The sequence below is a fragment of the Typopeltis vanoorti genome, chromosome 1 (assembly GCF_054136105.1).
Source record: "Typopeltis vanoorti isolate ZY-2024b chromosome 1, IOZ_Tvanoo_1.0, whole genome shotgun sequence".
Classification (NCBI taxonomy): domain Eukaryota; kingdom Metazoa; phylum Arthropoda; class Arachnida; order Uropygi; family Thelyphonidae; genus Typopeltis; species Typopeltis vanoorti.
The window spans coordinates 88,071,895-88,091,116 of NC_143549.1; the positions used below are offsets into that span (position 1 = coordinate 88,071,895).

Sequence of the window (19,222 nt, forward strand, 5' to 3'; positions counted from 1 at the left end):
TTTTGTAAATGAACTTAATTATAAATAAAGGAAAATGATGCTGTAGTCTTTGTTTCCTGCAACAAATTATTTTGTTTAATAAATAATAATAATAATAGTCAGTCTAAGACTGATTGGTAAACTCAGTTAAACTTTAAGTACAAGTATAAAAAGTATAAACAATCAGTTCTTCTAAAGTTCTAAATATATACAACCATTTTCTGGGATCCTGGGAATATGCTTTAGTTTCCCAGGAATTTTTGGGAAATCCTGGGGATCGAAGAAAATTGCACATATCCAGAAACCCTAATGCAGATCCTAATTAGCCTTTCCAGCACCTGACCACATCAGAAATACTGATTGGTCTATAGTTTGTTGTTTCTGTCTTTCCTTCACCCATGTATAATAAAATTATAAAATACTCTCTTTCCACTCATTAGTGGAAACGTGTTCATGTTGTCGCTGGCTTGGTTGGCCAAGTGGTTATCATATCTCCTCTCCAGCCAAAAGGCTGTGGGTTCAAATCCCTCCGTGGGCATGGATGTCTGTGATTGTCTGTGGAAATACTAATGGTTGTCATGAGCAGTAGATGGCTTTGGTGTAGATGATGCTGTTTGCTGTAGTTGGTGGATTTGAGTGGTGGAGATGGAGAGTTGTAGAGCAGTACTCTCCCTTGATGAGTCTTTGGACTCCTTGGAGGTGTCACATAATAATAATAATAATAATAATAATTGAGTCAGGGGCTCTGTTGAATTCTTTTGCATATTCTTTCCTCACTCCTGCTGATGTCCCATCCATTCCACTGCTGTGTTTAAATTAATCTCTTATAGTACCTTTAATATAACTATCCCTTTTTCTAGCTCCACTTCAATACTCAAATTGCTAATGGGTCTTTGCTTGGGACATATAGACATATATTTTACTAAAGTGATCACTTAGCAATTTAACTATACTGGTGTTTCCATAAATTAAGGAACAAAAAAATTTAACAAATCATGATAATCTGGAAGGAAAAAAAAAAAGAAAAAAAAACATCTGAAAGTCAGGTACATTGGGGAAAAAGTGATGCTGAGTTTGGTTGTCATATACAAATGAGTGGTGTTGTCAGCAATATATGCAAATGAGTCATGGCATAAAAGTTGGCATTTTGGAGTGGTTTTTCTCTTTCATATCTGGAGTGTTTATCTCCTTACCAAATCTGTGTTACCATGTTGAGAAATAATCATCGTCATCATCAAATTCCTGCCATGTAAGGGGTGTACAGGATATGATAGTACTACATGAAAAATTTACATTATTACTAACTTCCTATCTACAATTTTCCTCCAAATCAGTTTGTTACTTGTCAAGACTCCAACGTTATCAGATCTTATATTTCTATCGTCTAAGCCAGTTTGCACAGTATCAATCTACCTATATCTTGGTCTTCCTCTGGGTCGTTTTGCTGCCAACCTGGCAGAGAACACTTGTTTTGCTAATCTTTCTTTGCCCATTCTGTTTAAGTGACCATACCACCTGAGATTAGCTCTGCTAACACATGCCTGGATGCAGACAATGTCAAGTTCTTTCCTAATATCCTCGTTTTTAATATGATATTGCCATTGATGACATCTGTTCATGCCTCTAATCTTTCTCAGGACTCTCATATCTCATATCTATTTCCATATTTAATTTACCATCTTCACTAAAAATCGTGCTTAAGTAGCTGAAATGTTTTAATTGTTCCACAGGTTCTGCATTCACAACACAGTTGACATTTTCAATGATTCTGCATATTTTCATTGTCTTTGTCTTTTTATTGCTGACCTTCATACCATATCTATTACAACAGTTATTCAATTTAGTCAGGGAATCTTGCAGACTTGTAGCAGATTTATTTAGAACTATAACATCGTCTCCATAAAGCAAAGAGCTGACATTAACATCTCCAATTTTGATATGTTTAATACCACTTTCCTTCATAATGTGATCAATATAGATAATGAATAACAGACAGGATAATGTACATCCTTGTCTCCAAGATTTAACATTAAACCATCTTCCTGTACTTCCTTCAGTTCTAACTGCTGACTTACAACTTAAATAAAGACTAAGTATTGCTTGATATAATGCCCCATTGACACCATATAATTGTAGCGTGTTGAATAGCTTCTCTCTTGGCACCTTGTCATATGCCTTTTCCAGATCGACAAAAGTTAAATATAGATCTTTGTTATTGAAAGTTTATTTTTCACTAGGTTAGAATATAATACATTTAGTTTAATCCTTTATCCCAGCGAGAGCAAACAATGTTTGCGCCTGAAAATATCTTCAGGACTGAATATAGTGTACTATCTTACCTTGGTAAGTAGTACAACACCAGGCAACTCGTAGCAAAGGTGGAGCAAACTACCAACACTCCTATCCCAGTATCTCCCATAATGCAAAACACATATCCTTGTGGATATGTATACTGTTATGAATTAAGGGATTGGCCACTACCCAGACTAGTTTCGACCTTTATTGAGGTCTCTTCAGTGGGAGCCAGGCCCAATGTTGGAGATACCAGGCAGAAGCAGTAACAAGGTCATCTTTACTAAATTTATTAAGATCTTTGTTATATTCCCATGCTTTCTCAACTATTTGTCATAAAGTGAACATCTTATCCTGACAGTCTCTATTTGGCCTGAATCCAGCTTATTCTTCACCAAGCTTTTCTTCCACAATTCGTCTCAACTGTTTCTCAAGTATACTTGCATAAATCTTGCCAGGAACACTCATTAGGAAAATACCTCTGTAATTCTTCATCCAATTTTATTTCCCTTTTTATATATGGGTACTATGAGAGCTCTACTCCAATCATCGGGAATTTGTCCCTCTGTCCAGGCTTTCTGAACTATGCAGTGCAGCCACTGTAAGACTTTTATACCACCATACTTCAGCATTTCTGGTCAAATATCATCTACTCCTGCTGCTTTTCCACATTTCAGGCCTTTGATGGCTTTTTCTAGTTCAAGTAGGGATATGTATTCCTGACTATATGCCTGTTGAGTGTTTTTTTACCACTGTGCTATCACTGCTTGTTTCATTTAGCAATTTTTCGATGTAATTACTCCATACTTCAAGGATATCTTTTTCTCCCGTTTCATGTCAACTTTATCATCTCTAACTCCTTTTACAGCACTATTTCCTCCGTTTCTAAGCTTCTTCAACAACCTTCAGAATATCTTGCCACCTTCTTGATATTTATTTTCTATGTTCTTGCCAGAATCCTCCCATGACTTTTGTTTAGCTTTCTTACATTTGTCTCTGTATTTTCTAAGAGCACAAGCTGACTTATTTGCCAGGAACTTTGGATATGCTTTCTTCTTTTCCTTCACTGTCTCTTTAACTTCCCATGTCCACCATGGAGTTCTGATTTTTCTATCCTTGCAGACAACCTCACCACATGCCTCTCTGGCTGAATCAATCAGTGTTTTCTTCAAGGCTTGTCCCTGAATCTCCAAAGTTTGGTTGCTATTCTGAAACTCTTTCATTTTTTTTTTTTTTTTGATAATCTTTGTGTATTTTAGTCTATAGTTCACATCTGAGAGCTCCTCGACTTTTATTCGCTTCAAAACCTTCTTACATGTTATTCTTTTCAAAATGATATTCAATTTTTTTCTGCTCAAGACTAAATAGTAATCACTTCCAATTTCAAATCCTCTGTACACTCTGGTGTCCTGCACCATGGAGAAAACATCACTATCTACAATGACATAGTCAACGAGACTTTTCTTATTCTTTGCCTCTTCTCTCCATGTGAATTTGTGCACATTTTTATGTTGGAACATGGTGTTGGTAATAACCCGTACATGTCCTGAGCAGAAATCCAACAGATATTTGCCATTATTATTAGCTTTGCTCTTTTCTCCAAATTTTCCCAAAATATTTTTGTATGTCTGACAATCATTTCCTACTCTGCTATTTAGATCCCCAACAAGGACTAACTTGTCCTTTTTCATTGTGTCAGTTGCTTTCTCTAAAGCAACAAAAAATGCCTTTGTTTCTACCTTAGTAAAACCTTCTGTGGGAACATAGGCACAGATAAGTCTCATTGTCCAGTTCCCCATTCTGATATTTGCCCACATCACTCTACTTGAGACTGCCTGCCATTCAAGAAGATTAGCCTCATATTTAGTGTTGAATACTATGGCTACTCCTTCTTTTCCTTGATTGTTATTGCCTGAAATAGTTTATGACAAAAAATATTTTTTGAAATAAATATCTGAATTTGATATCATAATAAACATAAAAAGTAAAAAAGCAACAAAAGCGTTTTGTTATCTTGTCTTGTAGATTATCTGAGTTACTGGTTAATGCAAAATATTTACAAAGAAAATTACTGTACTGTACAGTAATATAGTAAAAACCATTAACAGTATAACTCACAGAAAATTGAGTTCTTCTGTTGCCAATGTTATGTTTCCATCAACTTTGTTAGTGTATCATTTTAATTTTTAACTTGTTTTCTTAGAAACAGATATTGATAATGCAATGCGATGTTTTTAACTCTCATATTAGGATTTAGACTCTGATATTGAGGAAGATATTCAGTTAGGAAGAGGACAAAATTTATTTGAAATTCATATTCAAAAAGTAAGTATTTTATTTTATTTATCCTTTTAACAGCTGAGATACTAAATAACCAGTATGACCCTTTGCTGAGTTATTTTTACAATTATAAAATATTTTGTAATAATATGAATAGTTACTATAATGTATTACACATTTTTGCACTGTTTTCTTGTATAAATTGAAGTCACTAAACAAAACTGTTATATAGGAATTTTATTTTCAAGTTAGGGATGTCCAAAATTTATCTTGAAATTTATTTGTTTATTCCATGTCAAATAATGTCACACACAACTTCAAGTGAGAAACATCTCCACAAAAATACTTCAATACTTTAGTAGTGTGTGTGGTAATTTTGAAAGCAGGGGTGTACACATAAGGCTGTGCCAAATTTGGCACATATATACCGGCCCTCTTTTCTTTTTCTTTGTCCCGGTGTGATATTTGAACACGCATGACAATGCTTAGTGGGATTTGCTTTCTTGGGTGTGGATGGCAGAAGTATTAGGAAATGTCTTTCCCTCAGTCTGAGGGGTTCGTCACCCTGCGATGGTGGTCCAGATGTATTGGTCAGTCTTGGCATGTGGAATTTTTGAAAAATTTCTCTGATGAGAGTCAATTGAAAATTAGCATGTGTGATATTTTCACCAGTATGTACATTATACAAAATATGTGACTTGAGAACAGTGAGATCCAAGAGATGGAAAAACCATTTGAAGGCCGCACACATTCAAGAGAACTGACCATCATGTCTGTCCTGTCCACAGCCCCCATATTCCTATTATAATCCATGACACATTCAGGTTTCATTATTGATGTGTTTTGTTGTCCTGTCAACTTTCTCTGATTGTTTCATAGAGTCTGTGTGAAGTGTGGTCAACATACTAACTTCTCATTTATCAATCCATTTTACCACCACCATATTATCTGTGTGCCTGGATTCTACCTGTCCTTTGTCTAATTTTTTTTTCAGTTTTGGCAACCCTTTCCTGTTTATCCTAACAGTCTCACATGCATTGGTACCATTTTTATGTAGCCAGAATACCAATTGTCTAACCACAGTGTGTGTCCTTTCTGCAAATACTTTTGCCACTAGGGTTTGCACTATGGCCCCCAGAAATCCCAAATTCACGTTATGGAATAATGTCTGTAGTTGCCCCTATGTACACTAGAAAATCTATCGCATATCCAGTCTCACAGTCACACAACACAAAAACTTTGATCCCGAATCTATGTCTTTTCGAAGAAATGTACTGTTTGAACTGGAGGTGGCCCTTGATATGTACTGTTGTCAGTACATATATTTTGAAAAGGGGTAAATACTTCACTGTTGGTTTTTCTCAGATGATTGATAATTGGGTGTAGTTTGTGTAGTCTTTGTCCCCGAACCTGAGTTTCATTATCATTGAAATGTAAAATACGTAAAAGTAAAAGGAATCCCTGGACATGTAGTCTGTGAACTGTGGAGTAGCTATGAGGGGATCCTTGGACCAGTATTCTGCAATTGTTAGTTTTTTTATCTAGCCATAAGCATTATGATTCAAAAAAATATATATAATTCCTCTGGGGTAGTATTTTTCCATTTCTGCAAACGAGATTGGGGGTGCTGGTGGTAGTTTCTGAGTCAAAAATACATAATATTTATTACTCTTTCTTTTAAGGTTACACGATGATCAGCATTCATATTTGTGAATTTAGGGACACAAAACACACGTTGAAAAGATTATTTTACTGATTAATAATAAAATAATAACTTTATGTTTCGACCCCTCTATTGAGGTCATCATCAGAAGGATACATGTGTGTGTCCCTAAATTCATAAATATGAATGCTGATCACCATGTAACCTTAAAAGAAAGAGTCATCATAATCCATGGAGATGTGACCCACAAGCAGTGCAGCCTCTACGGTAAGCTAAAGATACATAATTCCATGTTAATTAATCGACTAGTCTTTTTGAAACGATGTAGAGACAGCAACTTAATACCCAACTGCATTAAACTAAAGAAGAACTTTACATCAGCTAAAGTGCTCCGTACCTATGCCAGGCTAGAAAAAGTGTTGTTAAGAGAACAGATCCACAAGGCACAAAAGAACTTAGCATTTACCCAAGCCAAATTGTTACAACTAAAATTTGAGCTATCTAGTTACATTAATCCAGAAATTTGGGATATTCTGGAAAAGATCACAGACGACTCAGCCAAGCATCTATTACTCATAAACAAAGAACAATTAATAACAAAGTTTCAACCATTAAAACTACAGGAAAGCACAAGACAATTATGACTCCATAACGAAAGGAGCAGCCAATCACCCACAAACGCAGTTAGGAGCAACCAACCACCATCAGACCACCGTCTGGTTATCAACCAATTGGATTACAACCTCACCCAAGGTGAACTTTCGCTACTAGAGAATTACGCTCTTAAATTACGGCATTGCTCCAAGGTCAGTAAATAAACTAGATATAATCTATCATATCGAGAGAGAGAGATTTAAGATCCCTCCCCACCAATTTAGCTGACAAAATACGGATGGAAACTGCCTGTTTACTAAATTCAACCAAAAAATTAAGCAGCAACCTAAACAAAGCTGAAAAACTGGCTCTCAAACTCTCAAATCCCTAAAAAATAACCGTGACATTATTATCACAAAAGCAGATAAAGGGAATGCCACTGTTGTTTTAAATCGGACAACATACATAGAAAAAATGAACCATTTGGTATCGGACCAAAACACCTACCAAATGGTAAATTACAACCCCATGCAACGCAATAAAAAGAAAACTACTGAACTACTTAAATCAGTTAACACTTGGCCGGAAGAAACAATTAAAAAATTAATACCACAGTATGCCTGCGCACTCAGAATTTATGGCCTGCCAAAAGTACACAAAACAGACACACCTTTACGTCCAATTGTGGAAGAAATCGACAGCCTGAATTACCACTTAGCCAAAAAATTAGTAACCACACTCAAGGAATTGGTTGGTCATTCCCCTCCTACATAAAAAATACACAACATTTCATAAACAAAATTAAAAACGTTACACTGGACGACCAAGATCTATTAGTCAGCTTTGACATAACTTCCCTTTTCACCAATGTCCCAATCAATGATACTATCTTGCTCTTACAGAACATATTTCCACAAGACATCATGGCCCTCTTTGCCCACGTACCGTTCCAGATATTTCGTGTGGCAAAACAATTTTTACCTTCAAAAAGAGGGTACAGCCATGTGCTCCTCCCCCCCCCCAATAGTGAACTTTTATATGGAGGACTTTGAGCAACGAGCTCTAGAGTCAGCTTGCCTAAAACCCAAAATTTGGCTCAGATACGTCAATGATATTTTTACCATTTGGCCCCATGGCCGCGAAGCACTAAATACATTCCTTAGCCACCTGAACAAACAACTCTCTTCCGTTCCTAGACACACTTGTCACACGTCTTCCTTCAGGCTGTCTCTCCTTCTCAGTTTACTGCAAACCTACACACACAGGCTAGTACATACACAAAACTTCTTATCACCGCCCAACACAAAAACTAGGTGTCATAAGCACCCTTAAACACAGAGCTCAAACTATTTGTTCAAATGAACAAGCTCTTAACCATGAATATGAAACCATCAAACATACCTTTATACAAAATGGATACAGTATAAAAACCATTCACAAGATCCTTCACAAAGATACCACTAATAAAAAAGATTTCAAGAATGCTATTGCCATACCATATGTTAGAGGCATTTCTGAGAAAATAGACAGAACACTACACAAATACAACATCAAAACCACCTTTAAACCCCCGACAAAATTAAGACACCTACTCAGTTCTTCCAAGGATCCTCTGCCACACCTAGCCCACCCAGGGGTTTACAAAATACAATGCATATGTAACATACCATACATAGGGGAAACAGGGCGAACCATCCCAATCAGGAAGGATGAACACAAATGACACATAAAATATCCATTTTAGAAAAACCAGCCTTTCTGACACACACTCCAAACATACCACAGAATTGATTGGATAGGTACCAAGTCCCTACACCACATCAAAACCTGGTTTGAGCGGAAATTCAAGGAATCATGTGAAATGCTCATACTTGATCCGAATCTGAATAAAAATGATGGTCTAACCATTCCAAGAATGTGGAGGACCCATCTGCAACCTTCATAGCAGCCACAAAGAAAAATATCAATACAAGAAGACTTGGTGAAGTTTTTTTTTTCTTTTCCCCCTGAACATTCAATAGCAACCCTACTGTACAAATCCAGAAGGTAATCATAATATAACAATATGAACTGTATAATTCCAGAAGAATCCTAGTACGTGAGGACTTTAGCAGAGTTTAATGTTTTGTTTTTTTTAAATCACTAGAGGGCAGGCTTAGAAAAAAGATTAGTTAACAACGTAGATGTAATTTACCTGTATAGAGCAACAGCATGTAGCTTGGTTCTTATACACACGTATCCTTCTGATGATGACCTCAATAGAGGGGGTCGAAACGTAAAGTTATTATTTTATTATTAATCAGTAAAATAATATTTATTAGTTTCGTAAGCAGTATGTTGCATTATATGAAGGGGGGAAAAATAGTTTGAAAAAATCAAAAACAGTTGAACCATCATCTGTAATTGCTGAAATACCTGACTTATCATTATTGAATTGGTGAACTGTTGGATGAAAATTTGTATCATGCCATTAAAACAATGAAGTGTCAGTACGATTTCTTTTTCGCAGATGCACTGGTGCTGATGGTTTGTTATCTGAACTTTCACTATCACTCTTCTTTCACTACGTGTTATTCCCGCTTCCTATGCACGGTCTGCATGTTACTTAGATGCGACTATTTGTTAGTACCACTCCCAACCGACCTGTCGCCTAGTCTGCCGCTTAAGGATATGTTTTTGGCTGTAGAAGCGTATGTTCATGGGGGCCAGTTTGCCTGCTTGCAGGATGAAAAACGCCAGATAAACTGGCGGAAAAAACCCTACTGCTCATGCCCAAGACCGGCTAACTTGGCTATGCCTGAGGAAGATCCTCAAGTTCCTCACGTCTTCGACGGGAATCGAACCTGGGACACTCCTTCTCAAGGCATATGGTTGCGAAGAGCAAAGCCACTAGGCTAACTGCGCAGACAACTTTCACTATCACTATTTTCACTATTTTCTAAAAAATAAATATCATCATTGTCACTGTCACTCAAATCTGATAAATCGGATGGTAAAGTTTCTAATACTTCTACTAATTCTGTCTTAGTAAGAGAACGCTGCTGTCTGCTTGTCAAAGCCATTTTTACTAACCCTGGAATCACCGCATCATGTGATCGCCTGGCTCCTATTGTCAAGGACGGCGCTGATAATTTTGTGCATGGTATTACAATTTTTTACGAAGATAGCGCCACAAAGCAGACAGAAGCTTGAAAATTAGTTCCTTCTAATCCTAAGAGATGGCACTATAAGCCCGCTCAATTCAAATGCTTTCACAAACTAAATTAAATGAGTCCTTTCCTTTAAGCTTACATGGTGATCCGAATGCATTTTTGAAAATTATGGAGACAACTACCATGTTTAAATAAAAACTTTAGTTTAATATAACTAAAATCTACATTCGATGTTTCGACCTTTATGTCAAAGTCATCTTCTGGAGCATATAACTACACACAGAAAACAAGCTACACTACAATCAAACTGGTTTGTTAAAGTTACTGACCAACCGCTACAACAATTGTTGGCCTGACCTCTGGTGAAAAAAAAAATTATACATCAATGCTAGAGTCCTATTATTAGTGTTATCTGTTGGTTGTAGACATACATTGGGCACAACAACAAGTCCATGTATCTATCTATCTACATATATTAACATCATGATTATACATGTAAATTCCAGTCAGTTGGTATGGAATGGTTTCTAATACTAGCTGAAGATTGGCTAGAGTCCTGACTTATGCTGGATCTTATATATTAGGTGGGCTGAATGTGTGCCATCCAGATCCTTGGAATTTTAATGCCATCTTTGTTGTTGATATTTGGGTGGTTTATCAGGATTTCACAGGCTTCCTTAAATTTCTTTTCATACCAGGTTTTTATGTGGGTAAAGAGTGGGTGCTTTTCCAGTTGATTTGGTGTAAGGTGTTGAGCGCGTGATCTGAGCGGCCTGCTTCACCATAATGGTTATATTCAATGTGTCTAATGGGGTTCTTTCTTGCATATAGGGATTGTCCATCCTGTTTCACCAATGTATGGTAAGTTACAGGTGCAGCAGATGCAATAGACTCCAGGATGTGCCAATGTGAGGAGAGGATCCTTAGAGGAGCTGAATATGGTTTTAAGTTTAGTGGGTGGTTTAAAGGTGGCATTAAGGTTATAATGTTGTAGGATTCTGTTGAATTTTTCTGATAACCCTTTAATGTATGGGATGGCTATGGTTTTACTGTAATCAAGATTCATTTTTGTTGTTGTTTTATGGAGTATTTTATTAATAGTATTTTTGTTATAGCCATTATTTATGAATGTGTCGCTGATGATTTTTAGTTCTTGTTTCAGGGCTTGCTGGCAGATTGTTGTAGCTCTGTTTTTAAGGGTGTTAATGACTCCATATTTTTGTGATGGGTGGTGGTATGAATTAGCATGTATGTATTGGCCAGTGTGTGTGTGTCGGTTTTTGGTAGACCATGAAGGATAGACTGCCTGAAAGAAGACGTGTGATAGTGTGTCTAGGAATGGGAGCGAGTTTTGATTTTCGATTTCGATGGTAAATTGCATGCGTTCGTGTTGTTTGTTCAGGTGGCTAAGGAATGTGTTTAGCGTTTGTTGCCCATGTGGGCAGATTGTGAACATGTCATCAACGTATCTAAGCCAGACTGTTAGTCTTAGCGTGGCGGAATCAAGATCCCTTTATTCAAAGGTTTGTAACATGTAGAAGTTAGCGATTGGGGGGGGGGGGGGGAATAGTGGTGAGCCCATGGCTGTGCCTTCTTTTTGTAGGTAAAATTTGTTTTGCCACGCGAAGTAACCGGACTGTAGTACGTGGGCAAAGAGGGCCATAATGTCGGGTGGAAATTTATTCTATAGTAGGAGAATTGTGTCATTGATGGGGACATTAGTGAAAAGGACAGAAACGTCGAAACTGACTAATAAGTCGTCTTTGTCGAGTGTTATGTTTTTAATTTTGTTTATAAAGTGTTGTGTGTTCTTTATGTAGGAGGGGGAATGACCTACCAACTCCTTGAGTGTTGATGCTAATTTCTTCGCTAAGTGGTAATTAGGACTGTCTATTCCTTCCACAATTGGTCAAAGGGCAACATTTTGTTTGTGTATTTTCGGGACCCCATATATTCGGGAGGGGGGGGGCATAGTGGGGTTTAAGTTTTTTAACCGTGTCCAGTGGCCACGAAGTGACAGACTTGAGTAGTTTCTCGTTTTATCCTTTATCCTGTTTGTAGGGTTATAATTTACCAGTTTATATGTGTTGTTATTGGCTACTAGTTGATTCATCTGAAGTATGTATGTATGTTGACCCTGTCAAGGATGACACTGGCATTGCCTTTATCCGATTTCATTATTATTATGTCTTGGTTGGCTTTTAATAACTTAATTGCTGCTAGTTCTGTTTTTGTGAGATTGTTCTGCATGGTTTTCTTAATGTTTAGGACATTACTAGTTTCTAATCGTATTTTATAGGCCATATTGTTAGGTAGGGACCTGATGCCTCTTTCTATGTGGTAGATAAAACCCAATTTGTTTACCTTTTTAGGTGCTATTGCGTAGTTAAGTCCTTTATTCAGTAGCATAAGTTCGCTGCTGTTCAGGATGTGGCTTGATAAGTTGATCAAATGGTTCTTGCTTGCCGGTGGTTGGTCGCTCCTTGTCTCCCTTGTTTGTTGTTCATTGTTGGTGTTTATCAGGGAGGAGGTCTCCTGATTGGATGGATTCCTGTGATTAGCTGCCATATTTCGCCGTTGTTTCAAACTGTGGAATTTGGTCTTGAGTTTTTCTTTATTCTTTTCCAGGGTAAGCTATGGTAAGCTAAAGATACATATTTCCCTCTTGATCAATCGGCTGGCCTTTTTAGAGAGTTGTCTTTTAAAGAGATGCAGAGACAATAACCTTATTCCTATCTGCATTAGGTTAAAAAAGAAATTTACGTCCGCTAAAGCTCTTCGTATTTATGACCGCACAGAAAAAGCGATGCTCATAGAATAGATTCAAACAGCCTGCCAAAACCTAGCAATAACGCAAAATCTGGTTTCAAAATTGCAATCTGAACTATCGAACTATATTAATCCAGACATTCTACAAGTACTTGAAAGAATTACTGACAATTCGGCCAAATATACCTTGGAAAAGAATAAAGAAAAACTCAAGACCAAATTCCACAGTTTGAAACAACGGCGAAATATGGCAGCCAATCACAGGAATCCATCCAATTACTGACCAACCAGTTTGATTGTAGTGTAGCTTGTTTTCTGTGTGTAGTTATATGCTCCAGAAGATGATCTTGGCATAAAGGTTGAAATGCCGAATGTAGATTTTAGTTATATTAAACTAAAGTTTTTATTCAAACACGGTAGTTGTCTCCATAATTTTCAAAAATGTAAATTAAATGAGTATTACACATTGAAATTTCAAATCGAATTAACTCGATCATAGGAGTTAAAGGGTTAATAAGGATTATATTGTGTAATTCTGTCAAAATAGCCTTATGTGCACCTGTTGAGAGGACATATCAGGAAATTGATAATAGTATGGCATAGGTTGTGCAGTATCTGGGATATTTGTTCATAATTTATATTTAATCACTTCACGCTATAGATTGTTATAACAAATTTGCTGAAAAGTCCATACAAAAGCTTGAGCTGTGTTATATTACTTAATATTGCAGGCAGTTTAATTTTATTTTAAAAAAAATGTCATTATCATTATTATTATTATTATTATTCCACCCTCCATGGAGTTGGCAGACTCATCTTGGGAGGTTTATTGAAATAACAAGATATTGTTCATTCACCTGACAACATATTATCTATCAAGCACAACAGCCATAGTGGCGAGAAATGGTGCCATGGCTACAGAGGGAAAAGAAAGTAAGTAAGGGAGAGACTCATCACCTAATGTTTTCATTGACTAATATGCAAAAACCATTTTCTCAGCAAACAGTAAGTAAACTGTCTTTTTGTAATTGGATGATTATTCACTGTGCCTTTTTGAGTATTTAACTGAATTTTTGTGAGCACTTCTTCATTGATTTTTTTTTTTTTTTAATTGTGTGTTAGACATCTTGAAAGTTTTAATGAAATTGTAAAACAAAAATTTCTGAAAAAATATTACACTAGAGATTTTATCTAGTAGAAGAATTAAGAAGCTATTTAAAATTTGATAATATAAGCCAAAATAATTACCCTGCATATTTTTCACCTTCATATTAAAATCATCTGGAGCAGGCATGTACACATGTTTATATAAACAAAGCAACCAACTATGTTACAATTCACATGATATTCTAAAGTATCACTGATGTGATCAGTCATTAACTTTGCTAGCCTGACTTCTAGTGAAGGTGAGGACATTTACATCAATGCTAGAATCCTTTTTTTATGTGACTAGAGATCAATTTCAGTCATATTATTCTCTAACTAAAAATACTAGTAAGTGAACTGCATTAGTAGTGGCTTAATTAATATTGAAATAAGTGCTCAGATTGTGATTTCCTGATTTGTGATGTTTTGAAATGGAAATTATGTGGATCAAATGTGTTCCATCCTTATTCTTGAGATTTTTGGGATGTTGTTATTACTGTAGATTAGAGTGGCTGGTTTGAATTTCACAGGCTTCTTGGAATTTGCATTTTTATTATGATATGGCAGGGATCCTACCACTTATTATTGTACAACCTCTGAACTAAGGATGATGGATGATTTTTAAATCAATTTCATGATAGAATAATGCATTTTGCTTCCTTCATGCTTACAAGGTTGATCAGAATACATCTTCCAAAATTATGGAAACAACTACCATGTTAGAGTAAAATTTCAGTTTAATACAAACCAAAAAAAGCAGACATAGATAATACACAAACGAATGGGCATGGGCAGGTCACATTAACACTATTCCATGGATACTGAAATAGAAATTTCATGATTCTATACATCTTCAAAAATTATGGAAGCAACTACCATGTTAGAGTAAAACTTCAGTTTAATATAAACCAAAATAATCACTCGACATTTTGCCCTTCACATTAAGGTCATCATCTAGAGTATACGCATATATACAAAGAAACAAACTGCAGTACAATCTACATGGTATACATTGATTTGGTCAACCATTAAAACTACTGGCCTACTTCTGGCAGAAAAAAACAACAACTTTACTACATCAGAGTCCTGTTATTATTATTATCTATTAGGTTATAAAATCAAATTAAATTAAGCTAGTGAGCAACATGTTCTCACAAACAAAAAAAATTTTACTCATATAAGTATACATATAAATTAAAACAAACTAGTATGGATGGTGGTCAATAAAAGCTGAAAAATTGCTTAAGAGTCCTAAAGTCAGTTTGCTGGAAAACTTGAAGAACTAAGTGGGCTGAATATGTGCCATCCAAATTATACGAGTAAAAATTTTTTTGTTTGTGTGAACATTTTGCTCTCTAGCTTAATTTAATTTAATTTTGTAACCTAATAGATAATAATAACATAAAAAAACTTGACTACATCAGAGTCCTGTTATTATTATTATCTATTAGGTTACAAAATTAAATTAAATTATGCTAGAGTGCAACATGTTCTCACAATATTAGGTACTAATATTGTAGACTTCCTTGTCTGTACATGTCAAACTTTGTTTCAGCATCACAATTATCTTTTGAGTTATATTTGCAATCTTTCCTACATGTCCCCTGAACTTCAACTTCCTGTCTACTTACTAACACACCATGATCCTTAGCCTGATCAATTTCTTCTCACAAAATCCCAGTGAAGAGTTTCTTCATTCAGTGAAGAAATAGCACTGAGCTCAATGTTGTATTCACCAGGTTGATAGCTTTTAGCAAAACGGGCACTCATTAGTTGACCTACCTCTGCATCTGTCATCTTCACACCATCTGCATTCAGTAGAGTTATTCTTTCACATGCATTCTTTCTTTTATTTGCAGCATAATGATAGAATTCTTTGGGGTTGTCTTTAGCTTGTAGAGTGAGTTTCTTTTCATACTCAGACTTAGCTTTCCATACAACAGTTGTGACTCTTCTGGCATGTTACATATAATTTTCATAACGGACATCATCCTTGTGCACATGGTATTCCTTCTACATCATCCTTTTCTTATGATCTCTTGCTTGATAAGATTATTCATCCATTTGACTCCTACCCTATTTATTCTTCTAACTCTCATGATGCATTCTGATATTGCATCATTTAAGTATTTTTTTAAATGCTTCCCATTCAGCAACCGATACTATTGTGCTGAACTCAACTTTGTCGTTCAGCATATAACCTTTTCTGAATGGAACATTCATAAACTTAGTCACTTCCCAACTGAGTACCACATGATCACTGTCACCATCTGGAGTCAGAATAGGTATATCTTTAACTGAAACATCCTCTGACATTATAATCAAATCTAACACACTATGACTTTGAGTTTTCCTTCTGTCACACACTGATTGAGGAAGTTTTCTTGCAAGAGCTCATTAAATTCAGTTTCATTCTTCTCATGAAATTTTACTGCTACTCAATCAGGGTTTGGATAATTAAAGTCCCCCATTATAATTACTCTTTTTGCACCCATTGTCTTTATTTAGTGATGCATTTGTTTGTCACTATCAACTGAGTCATCAGATCTGTAACAACACCAAACTGTTTATTTAATCTTGTTAGATTCCATCTCATACCAGATGGCTTCCAACTCACTTCCACATGAAAAACTGTCACTAGTATTACAATCATAGGTCTCAACACTAATTAGATTCAAGTCATCTGATATCATTAGCAGCATGCCTCCTTCTCTCCTACCCTATGTATCCTTCCTAAAAATACTGTACCCTTTACACTTGATGCCATTTAGTATGGCTGATTCTGATAGCCAGGGCTTACTAATCCTACAGTGTGAGGTCCCAAAATATTAACCAAGGCAACACTCTACCCCTTTGTTTCTGATACTCCTAGAATTCATGTACAGACATAATAAGTTACTTGCATGTTGTTTTGTATACTCTTCTCTGTAGTCTGTGTAACATAGTTGGACATCTTATAGATCTCTGTTCTTCTCTAGTACCTTATATATGCAGACATCTTTGATGGGTCTGAAGCAGACGAACACAAAATCAAAATCATTCTCTCCTTGTAATCATTTTTATGATAATGTTCGTTCCTGTTATTAACACACACACACACACACATTTTTTTAGAATTCTTTAGTTGTCTAAGCATTAGAGATATCCAAGATGATTAACTGGAGGACAGCATTTAGCATTCCAGCAAATAAATTGATTCATAATTTGGGTTGTTTGAGTGCTTGTGGTCATTGAAGATTGAAAACATGAGCGAATTTGAGAAACTTTTTGAGAAGTGTTGGAAGAAATTTGAAATGTAACAGGATAAGTTAGGTGTGTGTTAAATGGATGAGTAGTATAATTAAGCAGGAACTGCAAAAAAAGAAAAAGAAAGAAAGAAATGTAAGAAAAAATGTAATCAGCAAGCTAAGCATACAAAGCACAAACAAGGATGGTGATTAAGTATAGTGAAGGAGGTAACATTTGATTGTGAGAGGAAATTAGCTGAACAATCCATGAAATTCAATGAGTTCTTTTATTTAACAATTTTTTTGATAAACAGTTATTATGGATATGGAAAAATAACTTTAATGAGTGCAAATAGTAGGAAGATAATATAGCAAAAGAAATGATTGAATTAATGAGTACTAATTAAAGTGATCACTCATTAATCTTGCTGATCTAGTGATACAAGGATGTATCATCCACTTATCTAGTATCTAATCTACTATTAATTATAGTGAAACAAGGATTTATCACCCACAGCACTAATGCAGTGACTGATGTGAGAATAGAGCAGATGAACTACAGGTGCTCAGAAAATCGCAAAGTCTCAGTGTGAATACAGTAGTGGGATTAGATAGGAAATTGGTATATATGTTAATGGAATGTGCAACAAAAAAAAAAAATGACAATATTTATGACCTGATCATTTTTAAGCATCAACATTAGCAGAATCCCAAGGAAAATGAAGGAGAACAAAATAGTTTTCATTATATAAGTATGATCTAAGATAGAATACCATCGAGCATATCTACAGAATGGCAGTCACATTCTTGGAGAAGTTGATTAAGGCTCAAATTCAGGAATGGATGAATGCAAATATAAAACTCTATTGCAGGGCTTCTCAATTAAATTAAGTAAAGCACCAAAAACCTTGACTATTTCATCTCTGACTATATCTGGCAGAACAATCACCAGTCAGTAGGAGAAGTGACACTTTCAAATAAAAATTATAAATTCATAAAAAAAAAATGTTTTTTTAATTAAATTTTTTGATGCATGTCATTGTAGATGTTAATGTAGATTTCTAGATAGTTAAAATTATCCACTTACTCAAAGATATAATAGTAACCAAGTTGGATTGGTCTTGATGAGTTCTTGAAATATACTAGTATTTTTGTAGTTTATGACAAGACCATAAGCTTACTTACCTTGATTAAATTAGAGATGTAATTTATGCAACATCCTGATAAGTCTCTAAGGATGCCATCAGTATAAGCCAATAAGTTATTCCCATTCATTTCCATCCTTCTTTGTTCATTTAGTTAGGTCTAAAATGACTTTTTTTTTTCAGTGCTAGATTGCACTAGGTTAATAACAAAGCATTGCCTTTGCAAAGTCCAGATTTTATTTCAAAACTTGATGATTGTTCATGAAAGAAATGTACCTTGCAGAGAGTGTGATGATTACGAAGGCACATCATACTTATGTGTTTCTGTGGTATTCCTAAGTCTTATTGTATCTTATAGTTCATTTCTGTGTATACTGTTATGTGCTTGTTTCTAATTCACAAATACTAGATGTATTTGTGAATCATCAAATTCATAATGCTTTTCTAACAATTGCTGGAATGTGAAAATATGATCAGTTGATGCTTTTCCATTTGCAGAAGCCACACTGATACTCTCCAATGATCCTTTCTGTCATAGCTAAATGGTGAGCAACAGTTATTTTTTTTAATTATGGAAACAGCTACCATGTCATAGTAAAACTTTAGTTTATTATAAACCCAAATAATCACCCAATGTTTCAACCTTCATATCAAGGTCAACATCTGATGCATAACCATGTTTGAAGTCATTCATATCTTTATGATATTAAATAATGAAGTAATATTGAACTTTTTAGAATATGGTTTTTTAATGCACTCTTTAAGCAAACAGAATCTTTTTTACAAATAAGAAAGAATTGCCTGTAAGGGAGGCTAGTAATTTAACTAGATGTTTAGCAAGTTTTTGCAGACTTGTGCTTGGACAGCCTTGTCAAGTAATCTGCTTTATTGTGAAGGATAAGGATAATACGCTACAAAATGTGTCAGGAAAGTATTTGCATACATTTACATTTCATCTTCTGTGAATGAAGAGAG

General features: G+C 35.4%; 1 protein-coding gene across 5 annotated transcripts in view; it reads left to right on the forward strand.

Annotated features, from left to right (window-relative positions):
- LOC150110185 (protein fantom-like) overlaps positions 1 to 19,222 on the forward strand; it is a 588,918-nt gene that overhangs the window by 291,818 nt on the left and 277,878 nt on the right. For all 5 annotated transcript variants that reach the window (XR_016548253.1, XR_016548255.1, XR_016548256.1 and 2 more), the window contains exon 19: positions 4,522 to 4,596. Coding sequence is in view for 2 of the 5 variants with exons in the window: in XM_090391966.1 (XP_090248092.1) it covers positions 4,522 to 4,596 (75 nt within the window). In the remaining 3 variants the exon portion in view is untranslated. The remainder of the gene's footprint in view (positions 1 to 4,521; positions 4,597 to 19,222) is intronic.